The sequence below is a fragment of the Tetrao urogallus genome (assembly GCF_951394365.1).
Source record: "Tetrao urogallus genome assembly, chromosome: 17".
In the NCBI taxonomy this organism is placed as follows: domain Eukaryota; kingdom Metazoa; phylum Chordata; class Aves; order Galliformes; family Phasianidae; genus Tetrao; species Tetrao urogallus.
Window position 1 is genome coordinate 6,638,445 of NC_136830.1, and position 21,167 is coordinate 6,659,611.

At 44.7% G+C, this 21,167-nt stretch overlaps 1 protein-coding gene across 1 annotated transcript; it reads right to left on the reverse strand.

Moving 5' to 3' along the window:
• Positions 1–2,172: 2,172 nt before the first annotated feature.
• On the reverse strand, positions 2,173–16,275 carry FOXN4 (forkhead box N4; the record flags this gene model as incomplete). Its single annotated transcript, XM_079544072.1, has 9 exons — positions 2,173–2,423; positions 3,026–3,409; positions 4,396–4,603; positions 4,682–4,778; positions 5,212–5,339; positions 5,469–5,579; positions 5,663–5,778; positions 6,666–6,829; positions 16,193–16,275. The coding sequence occupies 9 exons, from the start codon at positions 16,273–16,275 to the stop codon at positions 2,173–2,175; spliced, it is 1,542 nt and encodes a 513-aa protein (XP_079400198.1).
• Between the last annotated feature and the right edge of the window lie 4,892 nt (positions 16,276–21,167).

Genomic DNA, 21,167 nt, shown 5'->3' on the forward strand with positions numbered 1-21,167 from the left:
TGGCAATTTCTTGGTTGTGTCTATGCTGGGGACTGCAGGGAGGAGGTCTCCTCAACCTCATAGTGAGGATGAGAAAGACACAAGGAGATGCTTTCTGGTATGGAAGGAGTCAGTGCACTGTCAGGGATCCTGGAGTGCTGCTGCTCACTGTGCAGGAGGTGATGGAAACATTCACCCAGACCAACACCAATAAAATGAGCACTGTCCTCAAGGGAAACTTTTCCTTGTTCTGTTCCTGAAACTGTTCCTGAGCTCTTTTGTTTTGTCACTGTATAAACCCAGGACCTGAGAAGGAAGGGAATAGTGACTGCTGCTGTGCGGCATGCAGCACAAGAAAAGGGAATAGCTGTGGTCCATAGCATCCCTCACCATGTATTTAGGTACTGAGATTTGCAGCAATAAGTGACCACGCTGAGCTGCAGCACAGCTTGCTTGCCACCACAGTAATTACAGTGCAGCACATCTAGAATGAGGCAGGTTTCGTGCTAAGAAATATTTATTTTTTAAAAGATGAAAACAGCATAGATGACACAGCAAATGATCAGTAATCACATTCGTTCTTGGACAATAAATTACGACCTGGACAACCACGGTCTTCTGGAAGAGGCTGACGTGGATGCACGCACTTAGAAAGGTACAGGTATGCACATTTTCCAGCCCCTGACTCTCCCAGCAGTGTCTTTCAGCACAAGGTACCTGCGCTGGCTTGGTGGGGCTGCTTCAGCATCTGGCTGCCCTGCGGTGGCACAGCTGGGTGCTGCAGTGGTGCTTTGTGCCTGGATGGAGGCTGGAGAGGCTGCGTGCTGTGAGCAGCCCCACTGCATGCACTGCAGGTACGAGGACTGGGACTGCCAGAGCCCTGAATGGAACAGACAACACGTGAGACACGAATACGACCGCATGGTCACAGAGCTATAAGTGGACTAAAGGCTAAATTTCAACGTCGTTTTCAGGGTTGTTGCTTTTTTTTTTTAGCTGTTGGATGTTTCATACAATTTCTTTTCTTTGCATCGTGTGACACCAAGTATAAAGTGGAATATGTAAACCTGAAAATCTAAATTAGGAACAATTTTACTTGGGCTAATCAGAATGGGAAGGCGAATTGGAATGGTACAGTTAGGATATTTGGTCTCTGAATTTAAGAAAAGAAAACAAACAGTGAGTTTCACAGTACTGAAAGTGCTTATTTAAGAGAAATGTAGTGTAACAGTGACTGGAGTGGTGTTTTTGAAGGTGAATAACTTAGTTGATGTAAAACAGGTTACTGCAGCATTTAAAAGAATTTGAACAGTGCTCAGTTTACATAGTTTCTCTTCATAACAATAAATATAAATAAATTTACAAATAGTAATACTGCCTAGCACAAAAATGGACAGAAGCACAATGCACAGTACTATAAAAAAGGCAAATCTAATCTTTTTTAAAACAAGTCCTAAAAATAGGCATAATTCCTAAAAGCTTCTAGCCAGTGATCAGCTTCATCATTCAGTAGTACCGGTTCCTTCCTGGGTAAGGGCTTTGTTTTAAGCCCTAGACACAGCAGTTGTCTGCTATGGATTTCTCATTAATAACCTTTTTGCTCCTTTTTTCCCCCCCCCCCAGCTCATAACAATAAGTTAGCAACAGTTACATCAGAAAAGTGTTAGAGGTGCAAATGCCTCCAGAGCCTGCGTGTGATCTTTGTTCAAGGCAATAGTCATTTGGCAACATGAGAAGAAAGATGAACGTGGTACCAGATCAACCCTTTTGGATGTGAACTTGGTGCTGATCCAGCCATTGAGTTGTGTTGGCCTCTGTGTGTGTGACAGCAGAACAACATCAACAAGTAAGTTTAGATTAGAACGTCAAGCAAACATGTTCTCCTTAACTGGACTAGTTTTCAGCTCAGCTCCATTCTAGTAGAAGTTCCTACTGACTGATGCCTTCCAAGTCCTTAAGAGCTCACCAGCCCTGCAACACAACCATCCAATCTTAGTCCTGGCATGGATGAAAGGTACAGCAGAACTCCACTGGTACTGGTTTGAGTTATTTTGGCATTGCGTGCTGTGTCCCAGTAAACAGCCAACACTTTCCAAGTGTCTGCAGGAGGAGCCGTTTATTGCTTTCAGGTTGGATTTTAAGGGTTGGGAGAAACTGGCCCCTGAATTCAAGGTCCATGGAATGGTGCAACGTTTAGAGCAGAGCGATGGGCTTGTTGCCTTGAGGGTTCATGTACTGAGCTGCTGCTACGTTGTCCACGGAGGTGTAAGTGGTATAAAGGCCTGTGACCTGAAAGTCTGACAAGGAGTGATCGCTGCCACTGGAGATGGGAGTGAGGCCAGGAGTGCCCAGGTCACAGTCTGAGAGGTGCAGGGGAGAGTTGCTGAAGGCACCCAGTGTGTCAAGGCTGAAGCTGTCATCTTTCATTTCCTCCCATATGTTACCTTTAAAAGATTAAATTCCAGTCACAGCAACACATCCAACCTGTTCAGGCACTGTGGGGAGGGGGTCAGTCCTTAACTAAAGGGTTTTACGTGCTGCTTAGAAACAGCACAGTTTGCAGCTCTGGAGTGCAAAGGCAGTGAGCATCTGTTCCCCCACAGGCCTCTGGGATCCAGCAATCCAGTCCTTCCTGGACAGCAGCTATCTACCATGTGCTGACCAGAAAGAAACCCAAGGATCACGCTAAGGATCTCCATAAGCCAAAGATTTACAAATGAGAGAAACCACGGCACGAGTAGAGCTATGGTTTCCGAGGGATGGAGAGGTGTGATGTCCCAGATCTTTAGGGGGACATGTCTATTGATATCTAATGCAGTGCCTGAACTTGAACCACGAGGGGAGTTTGCTTTCCTAACTAGCACAGGGTAGAAATGCAATGAGGAAGGCTGGGGAAGTCAAGCTGCACAGGCCAGAACCCAGCGCGAGATTTCATCTCAGTTAATTCCATCCCAGTGAGTCCTGCTGAAGCCCTTGGATATATATTCAGCAACGACACAATCGTATAAATTCTGCCCTCCACTCCCCCAGCTTCCTTCTCCTATACCTTGCAATGCAAAATCCATAATGCTTGGGTCCAGAGCATCCACCTCCGTGTTCATGTCTGTGGTCACGTTCAGGAAGTCGGGAGGGGCACGGCCCATGGGGTGGTGGGGCAGAGGGCTGTGGCTGATGTCAGGCAGAGTGTGGAGAGGAGGAGTCTGTGCAGGTGCTGGGGAGTCCGGCGCGATGCGAGCCTGGGTCTGGATCTGGTGATGCAGAGGGACAGACTGCAGAGAGAGCGTCATGATCGGTTGGGGCTGCAGCTGGGAGATGGAGATTCGGCCTTGGGCTGCTGCCATGTGGGTCAGGGTAGAGATCTCAGGTTCTGCCTGCTTACTGGACCGCCTGCAGTTCTCAGGTCTGTCAGTAATCAGCTTGTCCAGCTCCTCTGTGCATGCGATGCCCGTTCCCAAGGAAGAAAAGAGGAAGTTTAACCCATTTGTTCAAGTAGGTTCCTATCAAAGCATTTCATTCATTTCATTCGTGAGCACAGCTTTGCACTTTTGCAATAAAACCTAGAAGGCAAGCAGCATCTGTGACTGTGTGAGAAGCAGCACAAAAGGCAAGCTTTGACTGTGCAAACTGACTGTTCAAAGAGCAAAAAAGTGCCATCTACTTCCCTCCCCTTAGCCCATACCCTAGTCAACTTCCATAGTAACCCCGAACACAGCTTGAAAAAAAATAAAGAATCACATGAAGTTTGCACAGAGCAACCCAACCAGCATGGGCAGCATGCTTGGAAGGTCTCCTGCTCACAGCAACACTCTGAATTCTGCTTCTTTCCCAGGTGAGATTCACGTGAGAGCCTCCTGGCAGTTTCAGTGGCACGATTGCTTTTAAGTAAAGGAGAATGTAATTTATCAGATTGTGTATTAAAGAATTTACAGGAAAACCTTCTGGTTGATTTTTGCCAACACCGAGCTGCTGAAAGCTTCAAAAACAAGCATGCATTTTTATAAGTAAGAATGAGAGCAAAGACTTTTGCAGAGCAACAGCCAAAATAAATAAATAAATAAATAAAAGCTGACACTATAAATGCTAACACTGGAGGCAGCATAACTCTTCATAATGTGCTAGTTAAGTTAGTTAGCATGGAGGGAAAAGATAACCATCTAGAATGTGGGGACCAGTTTATGCTGAGAGCTTCCATGTCCTCAGCAAGGGTAGTGACCCAGTTCAGTGCAGAGCACAGGGATCATTTTGGCTGTGCAGGTTTAAGGCAGAGGTTGTTGGAAGGCCTGAGAGCTCTGTGCTACAGGACTGTTGTGCAGGACTTGCTTGTTTTTGTTTCGTTTTTCTTTTGTTTTAATTTGTGTGTTCCTGGCCAAACAGACACTTTTAACACGAGCAACAGAAGTGTAATATAAGCCCTACCTGGGTTAGCCATGCTCCTGTGAATAGCAGCTAAGTCCTTCCGCTTCCACTTCTGCATCTCCTCTTCCATTTTGTCAATCTTGGCAGGGTTGAGAGCCCACAGACATCCCTTGCGCGAGGTGCCACTCATTTTGTTCTCCACCTTCTCAAAACACTTATTCAGGGACAGGTTATGACGCACGGAGTTTTTCCAGCCATCGGGGGCTGTCTAAAAGATGCAGAAAGATGTCAGGGAAATATGCTGAGAACAAAGTAAGTGATGTTCTACTCCCAGCTGTATGCATACCTTGAAGTAGGGAAAGTGTTCCTTCATGAAGCTGTAGATCTCACTCACAGGGAGACTGCCCGTTTTGCTGTTCTTCAATGCCATTGCAATTAAGCAACTAGAGGACAGAAAAACATTTAACGACAGGTTGCATATGCAACAGGTTGCATACATCATGTTGTCTCCTGGTCTAGCAATCTCAGATCCATCTCCATTCAGATACAAACACCTGGCTGACCACGGGATTCCCCTGGTAGTCTGTTTCCCCCTAAGGATCTATAGTCAGTGAGTTTTCAAGAGCTCAGAAGGCACCCTCTGATCCTGCAGATTTTACTTCCCTGTGCTGTTTTTTTCTACCTTTCTGCCGATGGCCAGGAACTAGTTTGCTTGTTCAGTCCTGCTACCCCCCAGAGGCAGTTTCCACAGAACTCTCGGGCTGAATTGATCTGTGTTCCCTTCAAACGGAATCAGATGCTCTTGTGCTGTCCCACCTGCAGTGAAGTCATCCCAAAACAGGCTCTGAGCAACATGCTGTGCTGGTATCTACTCACCTGTATGAATAGATGGGCTTGGGGTAATGTTTTGGATGCAGTTCTTGGGCAGAGTGAGGAGCCAGGCGAGGCTGAGGGTAATGTGGCTGGGTGCCATACGATGTGTTGTAGATTGCTGCTGGGTTACACTGTATGCAAAGGAAAAGAAGAAGAGCGTCCACGACTGTGTGTAGGCTTAGGGCTTTTTCTTCTGAAAGAGTTCTAGAGATGTTCTTAGAAGGCACTCTGAGACACGGACCACAAGTAAATAACAGTACCTGCTGTGTATTCTGGGCTATGGCAAACACTTGCTGTGGATGAGGAGGGAAGAGCTGCTGCTGTGTCTGCAAACTAGGAGAGGGCTGCCCACCTACAGAGTACTGGCTCATCTGCAGAGACAAAGACAACAGACGTGTCAGTCTTCAGATTACCAATATCTTTTCCTAAGAAGTGTTGCAAGGGTTGCTCTTACATTGGCTCCATGTGATGAAATAGAATTCAGTCCCAGGACTCCTTGTGGCAGGCTGGCCTGGACATGAATCATTGCTCCAGGTGCTCCTGTGGAGTGCATGTTGCTTGCCACAGGACCTGTTTTGAAAAAATCAAGTGTAATAAATGTTCACGTGAAAGTACACTTCAGAAAAGAGAGCTGACATTTATTTGTAATAGGTGCACTTCAATGCAGCTAAGTGTGGAGTGGATAATCACACCTCACCAGGAAAGCCTGGATGGCTTTCCATCCCAAAAGAACTCTGAACCTTTCACAGATTGCAAAGCTGACTTTGGCTGCTTCCAAAACTTGTTATATAGAGACTGAAAGATGACAGGTGTTTAACAGTCCGCAGTGCTCTTACAGACACAGTATCTTACAAAAGGAAAAAAAAACTATCCAGAAACAAAACACAAATTCAGAGCTCTCTATACTCCAGACGGATTTCTGCTCTAAAGCAAGCAAGATGATATGCTGAGCTTGCTCGGCAGAATGCCTTGGGGAACAAGTGTGTTTGCCTGAAGGATGCTCACAAAGAAAAGAAAGGTGTTCAGTGAACAGATGCTGTAAGTCTGTGTGAAGCAAACAGGTATGGGGTAAATAAGATACTCTTAGTTTTATCGGTGTTGAAACAAATGAGAAAGATTAATTACCTAATTTCCAAGCTGTTGAAAACCTCTGAAATACAAGTATTAAATACCTTGGCCCAATTTCACACATGGCATTGGCAACTACAACAAGCAGAGCAGTCTGCTGGATCCTAAGATTGCTGCTGTGACAGCTAGGACTCTGCCTCTTGAAGTGAAAGAAAGATTCAGCAATGTTTTTAAGAAGACAACAGGCTCCAGGTCTTCTGTCAGGAAGCAAAAAGTAATGTACCTAAAACAAACCCACTACTAGGAAAGCTGGAACGTGTGGAGGAAAGTGAAAGGGGCAATAGCCTGGGTCATTTCAATAGCAGTTATTTACCACCCTAACAGTTTACCTGTCTGTTGCAACATTGCATTCTGGGCACCAAGGCCAAAATCCATTCTTCCACTGGCCATCTGTTGTAACCGAGGAACATCAACAGATGTCAGCCACGACAAGGACTGCAAGTCACTGGGGAGGTCATCTTCACTCAGCTGGGAGGGATCAGAAGCTAAGAGCCTGCAAAACAACACAAGAGGTTAGAAAAGAGTAGAGATGCTGCAAAACTGCTCCTGGTAAGAAGGGAGATGTCTGGGATGCCTGAGCTCATGGAGGTCAGCGGGGAAATGCATCAGGCTGGAATTCTGCTTGCAGAGTTCGGATGTGACCTTTTGTTTCACAGCTGGCTTGTTACTGACATCCTTTGCTTTTTAATCATGTGTTCCTTTGTACAATTTGAAATGTTTTAGTTAAGAAAACATTCTGTGCAGTGTTTATAGGGGAAGAAGTCATGAGAACCTGGAAGAGAAACTGCCTAGAAACAAAACCCAAACTGAATTGTCATTTTCACTTTTGTCTGAAATCTGTTCTTGTAGAGCCTTGATGTAGAAGAAACCTGTTAAGACTCTTAACCTGACAAATTTGTATTAGCATTAAAAGGCAGTGAGCAGCAAACCTTGGAAATGTTTCTGTGCCCAGATCCACCACAGCCTGCTGCTGGCTTCAAAACCTGGGGAGAGCTTTTCCCAGCCCCTGTGCATCCCACTGGTGGGTGCATAAGTGAAATTTCACATAATGAATCATTGATCTTTTCCATTCAGAGATATGAAGTTACTGATCATTAACAAGGAACCATGAAGCTTAGAAACAATCTCTCTCATAGATGTGTTGAAGCCAGCTGTGTGGCACTAATGCATGTTTATTGCCAAATAACGATGCAGAAGTCTTAAAGAAATCTGGTCTCATGCTGAACCATCTTTTACCTTCCATATGATTCCAAGGCAGCTCAAAAGAACAAGAACAGAACTCTAATGCCTGGCAGCCCAGGGGCATTCAGCCCCTCTATTTGTGATTTCCTGAAACACACATCAGAAGTTCCAGAAATTGTTATCTGGGAAATCCTGAAAGCAGAATGTCATTTGTTTGTTTGTAAAAAGGCTTTGAAAAGAAGGAGGAAAAAGAAAAAGCCACGAGCAGGAGCCAAAAGTTAAAATCCTGGCCAGAAACATCTTCACATCTCTCTCCTAGCCTACCGCATTTTCTTTCTCGTACTGTAGTTAAAGTGCAATAATTAGCATTGCCATGGTTACCACTGTTCAGTTATTTTGTGAGGCCTGGGACTTAAATACAGGAAAAGAATATCAGGTGACCACTCTCCCGGCCCAGAGATTGGCTGGATTGGAAGAAAACAAGAGCATTAAATGATTTGAAAACTGGGCAGGCTCATGTCGTTTGCAACAGTTGGGCCCATTCATTGTAAGCCGATAACCCATTGTGGAGCAAACGACTGTTGCCCAGTGGCACGTGGCCTCCATTGTTTTTGGGATTCTTGCTTAATTGTTTTTCTCCCCCCTCCTCCTTTTTACCAACTCCACATTAATCTGGCTGAATGACAGCCGACACACAACACGCATACACATGCCATCTGGCACCCCGGTCCCTGCCAGTCCTCCCAGACAAGTCAGCCCCCTCAACAAACAGCGGGGTCAGATGGGCGGCGAGGGTCAGCACCCACCACACACGCCTCCTGTCAGCCCATGAATCCTCCACATGCCCTCTGCTTCTCTGAGCATCTCCGTGCAGTGGGGCTGGGGCTGTGCAGCAGCCTTCCCTGAGTGTCTTTTAGTGAAGAGAAGGTCCCTGTTTCCCTGCTTATCCTGGTGGAGATTCGCATAGCGCTTCCCAGACGTGCAGAGGTCTGGTGATATGCTCTGGAAGATTGGGTGCTATCCAAAATTGGATGATCCTCCCCCCAAGATCACACTGCCTGCCTCTCAGCATCACTGGGAGACATGCAGCTCCCTCATAGAATCGTAGAGCATTTTGAGTTGGAAGGGAGACCCAAAGGCTGTCTGGTCTGCAGTGCGGTGCACAAGGACACCCACAGCTCCATCAGTGCTCACAGCCCCGTCCTCTGAGCACAGGTGTCCACAGGGAGCACCACCACCTCCCTGGTCAATCCATGCCAGTTCTTTGCTGCCCTCCTGGTCAACAACTTCCTAATACCCAATTTAAACTCGGTGTCACACTCACTGAGCTCCATTTCAAACAGACACCAAGATGCAATGGTAGAGGCAAACAACAAGGCAAGGTGTGTGAGCCAGTTCTTTGTCCAACACAAAGATGTCTTCCTTTCTCTGTGCTAGCATGGAACAGCTGTTGGGATTCAAGACTTTTAAAAGCACGCCTGGCTGCTCGCTTACATGTTTTCACTGGTAGTTGTTGGAATAACTGTTCTCATTAATCATAGGGGAAAAGAAAAAGTTTTGTCAGAATGAGAAAAAATATTTCACAGTTGAAGACTGAAGCAATGCTGAAATTTCATATACCTTCAAGAAGGCAAGGCTGCTTAAAGTGCATCCATTTGTCCTCCAAGGTGTTTTAAGCACCCAGATTTATTCTGCAGCATAAACCCAGCTTATCTCACAGTACACAGGCTCAAGGCGTTCCTGATTTTAGTGAAAAATGCTCATCTGACTCTCTCTGGAAAGAGAGTAATACAGTAATACGTAACACTGTAATGTCATAGGGTTCAACCTTTCTGACCCGAAAAAAGCACCAGTGCCAGGCCAACTACTAATGCAAAAATACACACTGTAATACCACGTGCTCAGATTCCACTCCCCTCCGCCATCCTTTCTGTCTCACATTTCAGGGTAAACTTCAGGAGTCAGAGATCCTGCCTGTAGATGGGTGTTCACAGCTCCTGGCACAATGGGGCACTGTAGTAAAAGCAGCCATTTCCTTTCAATGCATGTAAATGAGATAAATAGTGATACGCTATAATTAATGCACGCTGCCGAAAATGTCCCCAGCTGCACATTCCCCAGGGCTGTCTGGTGCATAAGCTCAACAGCTACGTCCTGTGCAGGAAGGTTCCAGTTGCACCAAAGTTGTTACAAACATAATATTATCTTTTAAAGGTGTGGTGAAATGATGCAATTCCATTTTCAGCCCTCTCCTTTCAACCCTCTGCAGGAAAAAAAAACCTGTCTATGTGTTTCTACCCTAGAAAGGTAACTGCATTAGTAAGAACCCATGTGATATTGAAGATTTATGCCCCAGCTCTCTGTGTATCAGAGGATGCTGGCCTTCTTTGAAAAGCACCCTGAGATCTACAGTACGTGACACAGAAGTGCTCGGTATAGCACTCATCATTGCTGTCTGCTCTATTATACGTTGCCCAAAATATTTATCCACTTGAGATAAGCTCCAACAGAGCTTGGCCATCAGCCAGCCTGCACAAAGTTTACTTAAATTAGGATGAATAACACGGAAAGGAATCCCCTTATGCTGACCTTACAGCCTTTCCTGCCAGCAATCACCATGGAATTGGACTCTTGCATTGGCTGCACTTATGACCAAGACCACTTGAGTCTGTTAGCAGTGCAAAACACTGCCACGTTTGCTATCTGAAACAGCTCCTATACAGGTAGGAGACACCAACTAAACAGCTAGCTACATGGAAAGAAATTCCTTCCTGACACAACCCTGCAGGAGCCTGGAATGCCAGAACTGATTTTGGATCTACATCCGTGAACCTCGTATTGAGCTGGATCTACTGAGCTGAATCTCATGCAGTTCATCAGTGCAGGAGCAGCTGTGCAGGTGATCCAGCCTCTTCTACACCTGCAAACTCTGGTGCATGAGGAATTTGACTTTGGAGAACACAGCAACCATCTCTTCAATGGTGTTATAGACCAGCCTGCCAAACACCCCTGCTGAGGCTAAAGAAAAGCCTGGCAGTGACAAGTATGCCTTCAAATATTTTATCTCTAGGTGGTTTAGCCAATAACTGGGGATTCTGGTTTATAACACAGCATGCAAGGTGACATATTTCTGTAGGTATTGTGCCCTCCACCCTTCAGAGGACTCTGCCTGCATGGAGTCTGTCTCTAAAAGCTGCAAAGCGCTCAAACTGGTTGATGTTGCACGGTGAGTCTGGTGCAAAGGGATTTGAGCGTGGCAGCAACTCAGCATTGCCACTGTTCTAAACAAACCCAGACCAAAACACCATGGCTGTTTTGCATGGCATATTCAACTTCGACCATAGTGTTCTAACATCTCTCAATGGAAAATTTTCATTATCCCTGCCAGCACTGACACTGGAGCATAAGTAATGCAACTTCGAGCAGAGGCAGTCAGCAGTGATAGATTCTTAATTAGCTGCTTGCAATGGTTTATCCAGAGAGCGACAATTCAACAAGAATCCTACAAAAACTTTCTCTTGAATTGGTTCTCAGAAACTGTTTTCTTTTGTCTGGGATTATGTAACGGCCTCAGAACAAGCACAGCAATTTCTGATACATAAAGCAACACAAGGAAAACAGTAGTGTTTTGTGACTCTTCAGCTGTCTCCATGGTGAGAATTATTCTGTTTTACTGAGTCAACCTGTCTTCTTTCGCTCTTCACTGACGGTTCTGCTCTTCCCTGCTACCTACACTTCTCTTCCCACCTTCCCCCTTTCCCTGCACCAGGGTCTGTTTTCCACACTGCACAGCCATCAGTCCCCTTTCTCCTTGCTCTGTCCCAGCTGCTCTCACTGCTGCTTTTGGTCTGCAATTCCACTCTGCCTTTTGAAATCCCACTACCCATCCACTCCGAAGTGCCCAGCCTGCCTTTCTCCTCCCTGTCTTCAGAAATTTAGTAATTTCTGGCCTTGCTGGAAATAAGAAGAGAAATTAGGCAGCGGTCCAGGAACAACCAGAACATCCCTCCTCAACTACAACTGGGGAAACTTTAGATTAGATGAACCAAAGCAAAAAGCAAATAATTACCCTGTCAGGTGTTGCTCTTCTCCTTTTCATAACACCATGGCTCAGAAGAGAAGGTGATTCTCCAAAAACCTTCTGCAAAGATATTTATCCTCTAAAAGAACCAGTTATAGAAGTGCTGTAAGAGACTTTTATACATCTCAGCTCAGAGTTTCACAACACCCCGTTACCTCATTTTGGTATGGGATGAAGGGAAACTGAATTACAAGTGACCTACATGATTTGCTTAAGCCTAACAGGAAGTGAGCAGCAGTGTCAGCAGCAAACCCAGAGCTCACTCCTTGCTCTGCTTCACCCACACAGTCACTCTTTCTTCCTGTAGGTTAAGATTTCCCAGATGCAGCCTGTATCTTAATCTACAGTATGTTTTGCTGGGGAAAAAAAACAAACAAACAAACAGAAAAAAAGAGCTGTAACTAATGTCAAAATAAGTTTCTTCTTGATGCAAAAATGTGTTGAAGCATCTGATGCTACACGAATGTTTTGTGTAACAGTCAGCAGCGTTGTCTACTGGGGAAGCTATTTTTCCTTTAACATTGCTTCAGCTGCTATTCATTAGCAAAGAACTGATTTACTTGCCTGGGATCCTGTGCAGATAGTTAATCCAGTGTAAAAGGGACATGAAATACGCTGTGCTTTGCGCTGCTGTCAGACCTGTCTCCCTTGCAGAAGTTGTGCTGTGCTTTCTGCTCAGGCGAGACTTTTTCAGTGGGCAAAACAAGAGCGGGGAGCCCTGAGCACGTGAGGTTTCTCACAAGAATGCTGAAAAAAAAGGCAAGTTTTCTGCTTCCTTGTCTTGAATTGAAGGTCAAGCACCTTTTATGAGGTAACACAGGAGCTCAGTTCTGGTTTCATTGGAAACAGAATAGCCTCGGAATCTTGCTAGGTACTGCCCAGCTACAACCAGTCCTTCCCAGCTCTGGCAGCAATTGCAAGACAATATGAGAAGCAAGGGCCGCTATTTTTTTTTATTAATACTGATTAGCACATTTCAGGAACTGCATAGGAAACAGTTGAGCTAATCCACTTAAATCAATCCACTGCAGCCTCACTTTGACTGATTCCTAGGAGGTTTCTCACATTTTTTTGAAAGAATGAAGCAAGTCCTGTGATGAAATTCCTCCGACACATCGAGTCATTATCTCACTCCCTGTCAGACACACATGGTGTCAAGGGAATGGACACTGACATTTTCTTCAGGAACAATTACGGTGTTGTTAGTTATGCATCTGTAACCTTTTGTCTGCAGAAATTTACTTCGTGCAAACCCCAGCCTCCATCTATCCACAGGATTGATGGTGGAAAACACCCAACTGTAGCTCGCTCCAAAACCAGCTATGAGACTACCACTTAGGAGAGCCAAAATGTCCCGAGTGCCATAAAAGATAAAGACTGTCCACCATTTTCACCTCTGTAACGCCATGTCATGTCTAGTCATGTCTAGAACATAGGGAACGTAGTGGTTACGTGTTGGTTGTCTGTGAAGACTGTAGACATGGCAATCCAAGGCTCATGGGATTTGCTGCCAGGATTAAGCAGTCGCTGAATCAATGGTTAGAGAAAGTAAAACCATAACTGTTCAGGACATGAACTAAAGGTCAGCTTAACCCAAAAAGCTTTTAAAGCACAATTTGATGCCAAACTGTGTGTGTAGAAATTCAAGGTTACAGAAAAAGAACTGAATTAGATTATCTGATCAGTTAAATATCATATAAATATTGTATTTAAGAATCAAAGGGACAGTTAAAATGGGAAGAAGAGGAAGGACAGTCTTCTAATATATTGAATACTTCATAGTCACGTAAAAGCATTCTTTAGCCAAGCCAAAAGTAAACTACTGTAAATCTGTTATTTTCCCTTCATCTGCCTCAGTGGGGCTCCAAATCCTAAAGGTTTTCATGTTAAATCCAATTCTGCACTCGTATACATTGCAATAGATCTTCTACTTCTCTTGCACCAGTTATTAATGCTCAGCAAAACTAAACTGCAAGAAAATGAATTGCAAATTTCAATACTGCTTATATTACTTATATTCAGTATTTCCTGAAGCACTCACAAGGCAAATAAATAACTCAAAGGCCAGCTCCAAGCCCATTGAAGATTATGAGAGTTCTCCATTGGTTTAGAAGTCTTTGAGTGGGCTCCTATAACTCACATAGCTTTGTGCTGAAACAATACAGGAGCACCACTGCAAGGTAAGCATGTACTACGATTCCACATCAAAATACTTACACTGCAGCACAATATTCAGTTATTCATTAGAATTAGCCAAGTGTTGAAGTCTTGAAAGTTTAAAAATCCCAGTGTTATGATTCTCTGCCTTTATTCCCCAAAATGTGAAATGAAATCATCAGCAATTCTTGTCACTGCTACAGTTATGAAAATACTGAAGGTAGCAGTATTTTCTCTGGGAAAGTTGATAGAGGCACTTTTTGGCTAATAGGCAGCTTTACTTTGCATTGACAGCCCGGCACTGACAGTCCCAGAGAAATGTAGGAACTGGGGAAGCTGCCATGGCCCTAATCATTCCCAGACAGCATGATGTTTTACATCTCACAGAAGAGATGTTTGCCCAAAATAATTTTATCAAGGTGCAAACAGCCCAGGTCTTTGCACAGAGTAGTTAGGAGAATTAGGCTGCCATGTGCTGCGTCAAATATGCTACAGATGCTTTAGATCCAGAGAATTCTAATGTCTGCTAAAATTAGTGATTTTTTTCCTCTTCTTTCTTTTTTTTCTCCATTAAAAAAATCAGTCATTTTGAGATCTATGCATACGTGCATGAAAACGTATAGGTATTCACTGCTTTGATCCCCAGCTCACATGCACACACACTCTCCCCCTTTTCAGCATTTTCTGCTGCAGCCTCACAGGAAAGCCTGCTCTCCTCTAAGTCCAATTGCCCAATTGAAAGATTCCAAGTGAGACAGAAGAGCATTCTCAGCCCAGACCCAGCCTCCCACTCACTAATTGGAGGCCATTCCCCATTTTGCAGAGCCTTGATGCTCCCCCATGGAGCACTCGGGACTGTGGGTTCCAGTGCTGGACTGTGGTGACAGCAGGAGAGTAAACAGAGCTGATAGAATTTGACAGGTCTATTCTTTTCTTAAAATCATTCAGTCTAAAAGATTTTCTTTTACATAATCCAAAGTGTTTTCTCATGAAGTAGGACAAATACTGCTCTGCATTTATGGTGCAGTTCAGATTTTATGCATTTTTATCAGAATTCGCCACTATTAAATGAGGTCAAATAATTCACTTTAAAGCTGCAGTAAAGAAATCACAAATGGGTTAAAAACTTCAGAGAACTCTGATCTTCGAGTTCAGAATGTTTAACAGAGATTAAAAGTAGTTTTTAAAAGGAGCTGACTTCCCAATAAAGGAGAAACTCTTACAATTCCTTTATTGGCACTAAGATAAATCCAATCTTTCTCAAAGGAAAAAAAAAAGGGGGCTTTTTAAAATGAGTTAAAGAATAATTCTCCCCATAATAAGGGTCTTTGTTAGGGTGGTGTGCTCTTCAAGGCACTGATACAGACTTAAATGTAAGCACCCAGAAACCTCTCTCATACACACCCCTCATTAAATACTGAATATTTCTTTACAAATATTTACACAGCCAACAAAACGTCTGGAGCAAAGAATGCTTTAATAAACAGCAAAACAGAGTTCCACAACCCTTCTTCCACAGTGGCTGAGGAGGGTATAACAAATCACTTGTTGAGCTGCAAGGGGCTGCAGTGCAGTGTTTGCATTTTGAATAGAGAGAGGCTGATAGAAGAATACCTGCGGCTGAGCACTGGTACCCACAGAAATGTGTGAAAACACCCTCAGGCTGGGAGGGAGGAGAGAAGCTCTCACTCCTCATTTTAAAACAACAACAACAAAAGAAAAAAAAAAGAAAAAAAAAGAGATCCTTTTCTTTATTGTAAGAGCCAGATCGTGTTATTATGTGTTTCTTGGAACTTGGCATCATGTGACAAGATGTAACCTAACTTAACCCAGCGCACTGTAATTCACGCAGAACTATCCCATGACTTCTAACAATGCCTTTGCATGATGAAAGATGTGTATTGGTATAGAAAATCATCAGAGGCTGTTGGCAAAACCAGATTTTCTCTCACCAATATTAGTAGAACTAATATATATATATAAACTAGTGCTTTGGAGTACTAGGTATGTACTTTGCTTGTCTTAATGGAAAAATTATTCAGTGCTTATTGCATGTGATTCAGTCTTTGCACAATAATGCAAAATGCAACCTGAAAGGAAACTCTTAGATAATTCTAAATTAACAGTAATTGATCTACATGTTGTCTGATAACACTCTTACAGGAGAGAGAGAGTGGGAGGTCAGCCCGTGGCTTGGAAGGTGCATTTAATATGGCTTAGCATCAAATTGTTTTAAATAGGAATCACTCTAAGTAAGCAATGAGTTATAGCTGCTCTCCACTTTGTTCAGCTCGAGAAGAGCAAGAGGAGCAAGAGAAATGACACAGCTGGCTTTTTAGAACAGGGTCGCATAAGGAAACGGTGAGAATCATTTGTGTGCCATCAGTTGGCAGGTTTTGGTGGTGCTGTGTGGTTCTCCATCAATAAAGCCCTCACCTGTACTCCTGGGCAGCGTGCTGGCTGTGCCCTGAGCTCCGGATGAGTCCTGACATCGTGGACGGGAGGTCGCTTTCTATCATCTCCTTAGGAAATTAAAAAAAAAAAAAAAAAAAAAGAGGGGGGAGGGGGGTGGGAGAGGAAGAAATAAAACCGAAGAAAACATTTATGGGCACAGACGCAGTAGCTATCCAGCACTTCAGCACGGGGAAGGGACCGACAAAATTCCAACCGAAAACCCCAAGCGATGGGAAAGCAGAACCAAAGGCGCCACCTCCGAGCGCGCTGCCCGCTCTTAGGCCACACAACCAGCTAAAAAACGCCGTCATAAGGGCGAAGCCAACGCGCTCGGCGATTCACCGCGAGCTCTGCCCCGAGCACCGCCCGGCGTTGCGGGCCGCCCTCAGGTGAGCGCAGCCCCGCCGTGCCCCAGGGCGGCCCCGAACCCGCGACCCCCGGATCCCACCAACCTGGCGGCCGTCAGAACGCGGCGCTGCGCGCCCTCGGGGGGCGGTTCGGTCCTCCTCGGGCGGTTCGGAGGGAGCCGTGCGGGGCCGGAGCTCCCCGTGGGCGCCGCGGCACAGCCGCCCTCCTGCCCCGATTTTAAATTTCCCTCTCAGGAGCTGTCCAGCCTGGAGCATGCGCGGCCGGGGGTCAGGGCCGGGGCAGGGCTGGGGAAGCGCGTTTCCTCAGAGCCCCCCTCAGCCCCCCCCCCCCCCAGCCCCCTTCCCTACGCCTCCCCTTGATCCCCCTCCGCACGGCGGGAGCGGGTCGTGACGAGAGAGAGAGAGAAAAAAAAAAAAAAAAGAAGCGCAAGACGAACTTCTCGCAACTTTCCAGAGGGTTAAAAAAAAAAAAAAAAAAAAAAGAAAGAAAGAAAAAGGAGGAGGGAGAGAAGAGCGGGGGAAAAGAGGAGGAGGGGGGCGGCATTCAAACGTGCGGCGGCGGTTTGCGTGTCAGGAGGGGAAAATGAAATCTCTGAGGGGAGAACCGCCCGAGCTGGGCTCGCCCCGCCCGATGCCGCCCTGCTTTCCCCGCCGCTCGGCCCGCCGCCTCCGCCACCCCCCATCCGAGCCCGGGAAGCTGCCCGGGAGCGGCCGAGGAGGCGCGCGGAGTCCCGCGCGGAGCGGCGGACGCGGGGAGGCGCCGTGAGGCCGCCGCTGCGCGCGCCCTGGGCCGCCGCCTCACCGCCCTCGGTGCCAAAACGCCCGCCTTTATCCGATCGGCATCTCCCCTCTCTTTTAGTTTGAAGCCGTTTCCCCTCGTCCTGTCACGGCAGACCATCAGAGGGACAATCCCGGGAAATGTTGTCCAAATATCGGCAATACACCTGATTCGTTTCCCTCGTGCAGGTGATTTGCGCCCCTCCTGCTTCCAAGGGCCGGATTACCACAGGTATGGAGCAGGAAGGTGGTTGATAACCCATCTTACTCGCTAGGGGAGCTTAAACTGAAATGTGAAGGGATGAAGGGCTTAGTTCTGCAAACACGGAGTGCTTAGCAAGTTGCAGCAAGAAAGGTTCTGGTTGAATGTTACGAAGAAAGTTTTCACACGTGATCTCTAAAATAACACGATCTTCAGCAGTTAAATTCTTTCCTTCTCTGGAGTAAAAGATAGCGGAAGAAAACTACAAAGAAAAGCAAGGAATTCACTTTGTAAAGGCATTGACTTCCTTGTCTGTGAATTTATCCTAAAATGAGCTTTAATTTCTGTGAATTATCATCTGAACTGTAGTAGCTTGCTTTGGACGTTGAACTGGATCCGTTTTGCTATGAAGTGAGGTCACCATAAAACAGTTTTGTTTTATTTTCCCCACTCTCGAGTGTACTTCAGATGATTCAGTCAAAACTAACAAGAGAGAGTTGTGGAACCCTCAAAAGCCAAGATTTAGGATAACTCTGCAAAGACTTCGATCACTTCTGCATTCCACGTGGTCAGGCTTTAAAATCAAAGTGTTTCCCCTACCTCAGACCTGCTTAGACTGGGAGCCACAGTTGCCACACTGACGACAGCAGGGTTGGAAAACTGCTCCTTGTTAATACATCATCATTTTGGTACAAGGATATTGACTTGTCCTGACCCCCAGTCTTACTGCTCACATGGCATGTTTTCTGATTACAGTTTTCTTCCATCTTGGCCAAGCATCTGAAATGTTTTGATAAAATAATTGTGTGAGTCAAGATCAGTGCCCTCTGCTTGGTGAAAAGAGGTGCTTCTCAAAGCAGTCGGTGCTGCTTAAAAAGGAGACATTTCCTTGCACGCTTAAAGCCAGCTTTGTTTCGTGTGGAAGAGTGGATTCTTTTGCCCTCCTTTGTCTACTTGGTGCTTTTACATCCCTCCTCATATAAAACTGAAATATTCTATTTATAATACAAACTGCAACTTCGCTGTGCAAATTCTCAGTCCCCAGACAAGACTGCGAGTACTTTATCCTTCATCCCCTGCTCAGTGCACAGATTCTGGGTTTGGTTTTGTATTCTTTCCCTCAGAAATAAAAAGCAGCTATTGCAGTTACCAAGATCTTTTCATGTCTACATGAAACTAATGTGGAAGTGGATTCTGTAAGACCCATTTTAACGCAGGCACTTTACAAGCTTCCTCCTCTCATTACAGTGCAAAAGCACTGACCGTTTGTTGTCGTTTGCCTTTTTTTGCTTTTTTTTTTTTTAATTTCTTTTAGAATACTGTATTGTAACAAATTACACTTAAAAATCATTTAGTGTGAAATTGCAGATTAATCCCATAGGGATGGGGTTTTAGCACTCGCCTGGCCACTTGGGAGCGTACAGATGGTGAATCTGAGTTCTACAATAGGCACAATCACTGATTACATGCATGGATGTAACGGACAAAAAGGCCCTTCCTCATGGCTAAGGTAAGGGAAACATTCTGGAGGTCCTAGTGCCTGACTTGCTCATTTTAAGATGCCTTTGCTGCTAGAAATTCTGTGTCCAGGTTAGTTAGGGTAAAGTGTGTCATCAGAAAGAGAAGCTTTGCTGGTAGCCCAACTTTATTTTATTGAGTATTATTTTCATTGCTATTATTTCCATTCTATTTTTTGTTGATGCATTCAGATGTAATTTTTAGGACGGCATATTACTGAGTAATTCTGGAGTTTAGGAAGAAATTGGAGATATAGCTGCTCAGTTTGCCAGCATCCTTCTTGTAGTTAGATGGGTCTTAGGTTTAGGTGCTAAATGAAGCTATGCATTTGAAAGTAATATTTTTTGAGGCTGAGATGATCTCCCTGCTGTATTTCTAATGACAGCTGAGAGGATGGGCCTGGGGCTTCTACATGCCACTATAACACAGAATACAGAGCCATTATTATCTGCATTTTAAGAGCTGGCAAAGTCACAAAGGGAGTCCACTAGGAAACACAAACTGACAGTCTGCTCATAATTTATCCACTTAAACCAAAACATAGCTCAGTTTTACCTTTGTGAGTGAATACAGCAGTATTTTGCCTTGATACGTATCTATTTGGGGGCAAACATTGTCTATAGATAGTGTAATTGTGCAATTACACGCAATGTTATGGAGCAAGTGATGTGATGAGAGAATTCTGATTGGCTGATGTGTTTTCCAGCACTTCTGATGTCCATTGTAATGGCCTTTATCACAGCTTGTTAGCGAATTTTAACCCTCCAAATCTCATTAACAAGAGAGTGATCTCTGAGAAATGTAGCTTCCATACATATCTACTTAGCTCCCAGCAAAATAGTTACTTTCAGTGATGTAGGATCTAATATGAGACTGTAGAAATTATCAAAATCAGGACTGAGGCTAAAACTGCTTCCATGTGCCGTCCTACCATCTGTAGATACTGTGGTGTGTGACACTCAGTGCCAGTGTGTGTGGAAGGTCATATTGCCAGAACTTTGATAGTTGATGGAAATACATCAGTGCGAAAGGTTGGGACAAAAAACCTGTTGTACTCTGAGTTTTGAATGCCTGCATTTGTGAAGCTAAGCCAAATCCTTGCATTATGTAAGCATACCTGTTAATGCTTTTATTTTGCACTTTGGGGTAGAAAGTGCATATTTTTAACACCCACTGTTTATTCAATATGCTGCTGGCTGACGTATGTCATGTATAACTGTAGTTAGCTATGGAAAGAGGCTGCAGACAAAATAGTCCATTTTGATCTCTTTATTGCTCTTTTTACAGCCAGAGAGCAGTGGAAAGAATTACAAGTAGATCTAGTTTGTTTCCTCCCCATAGTCATGAGCTTTTCTATAAACAATATTCCTGATAGTTTTCATCAAATCTCCATGGATTGCACTGCACAAATAATCTCAATGCTTTTATTTATACCTATTCTCACATTAGGATTTTCCTCTTTGTATGTGGAAAGATTGGAAAGAAGAAGAACGGAAAGCTTTGCTTTTCTGCCGTAAAAACATGGCGTTTTGTCACAGAAGCAATAAACATGAGGTTGTGTCCGCAGCTCCTTTGGGAACTTGTGTCTCTCAGTGGCTGTTTGCTGCCTCAGCTGGAGGCACAGCTCAATCTTCAGCCTCTGCAAGACAAAGTCACAGATTTCTTTGTAGCTTCTGCAAATCTGAAGTGGTCATGTAACTGATTTGTCACTTGTATTGTGCCTCATAACATCAAATCTGCTTTTATTTCAGTTATTCATGAACTTCGGGGGTTTGCTGGGATTTCTGCGGATGTTTACAGCAGTGTGACTTTCCAGGTGGAAGAGTCCTGCAGATACAAACCGTGACAGTTCCCACGAGGTCAGTGAGGTTATCCATGTGAGGTAAACATGTGCCTATTTTTCTAAGGATCTAAGACTAAAGATGTAAGAGTCCTCCTCTTAATAAGGCCATCACCAAATTAACATAATCAAGAAGAAGTCACTTCTATTATAACAGCTTCTCTGGCAGGTGTCCTGCTACCTCAACATCTCTGTTCTAAACAAAATCACAATTCAGATGAGCATTGTTTCATGTTTACGTGACACGGGAAT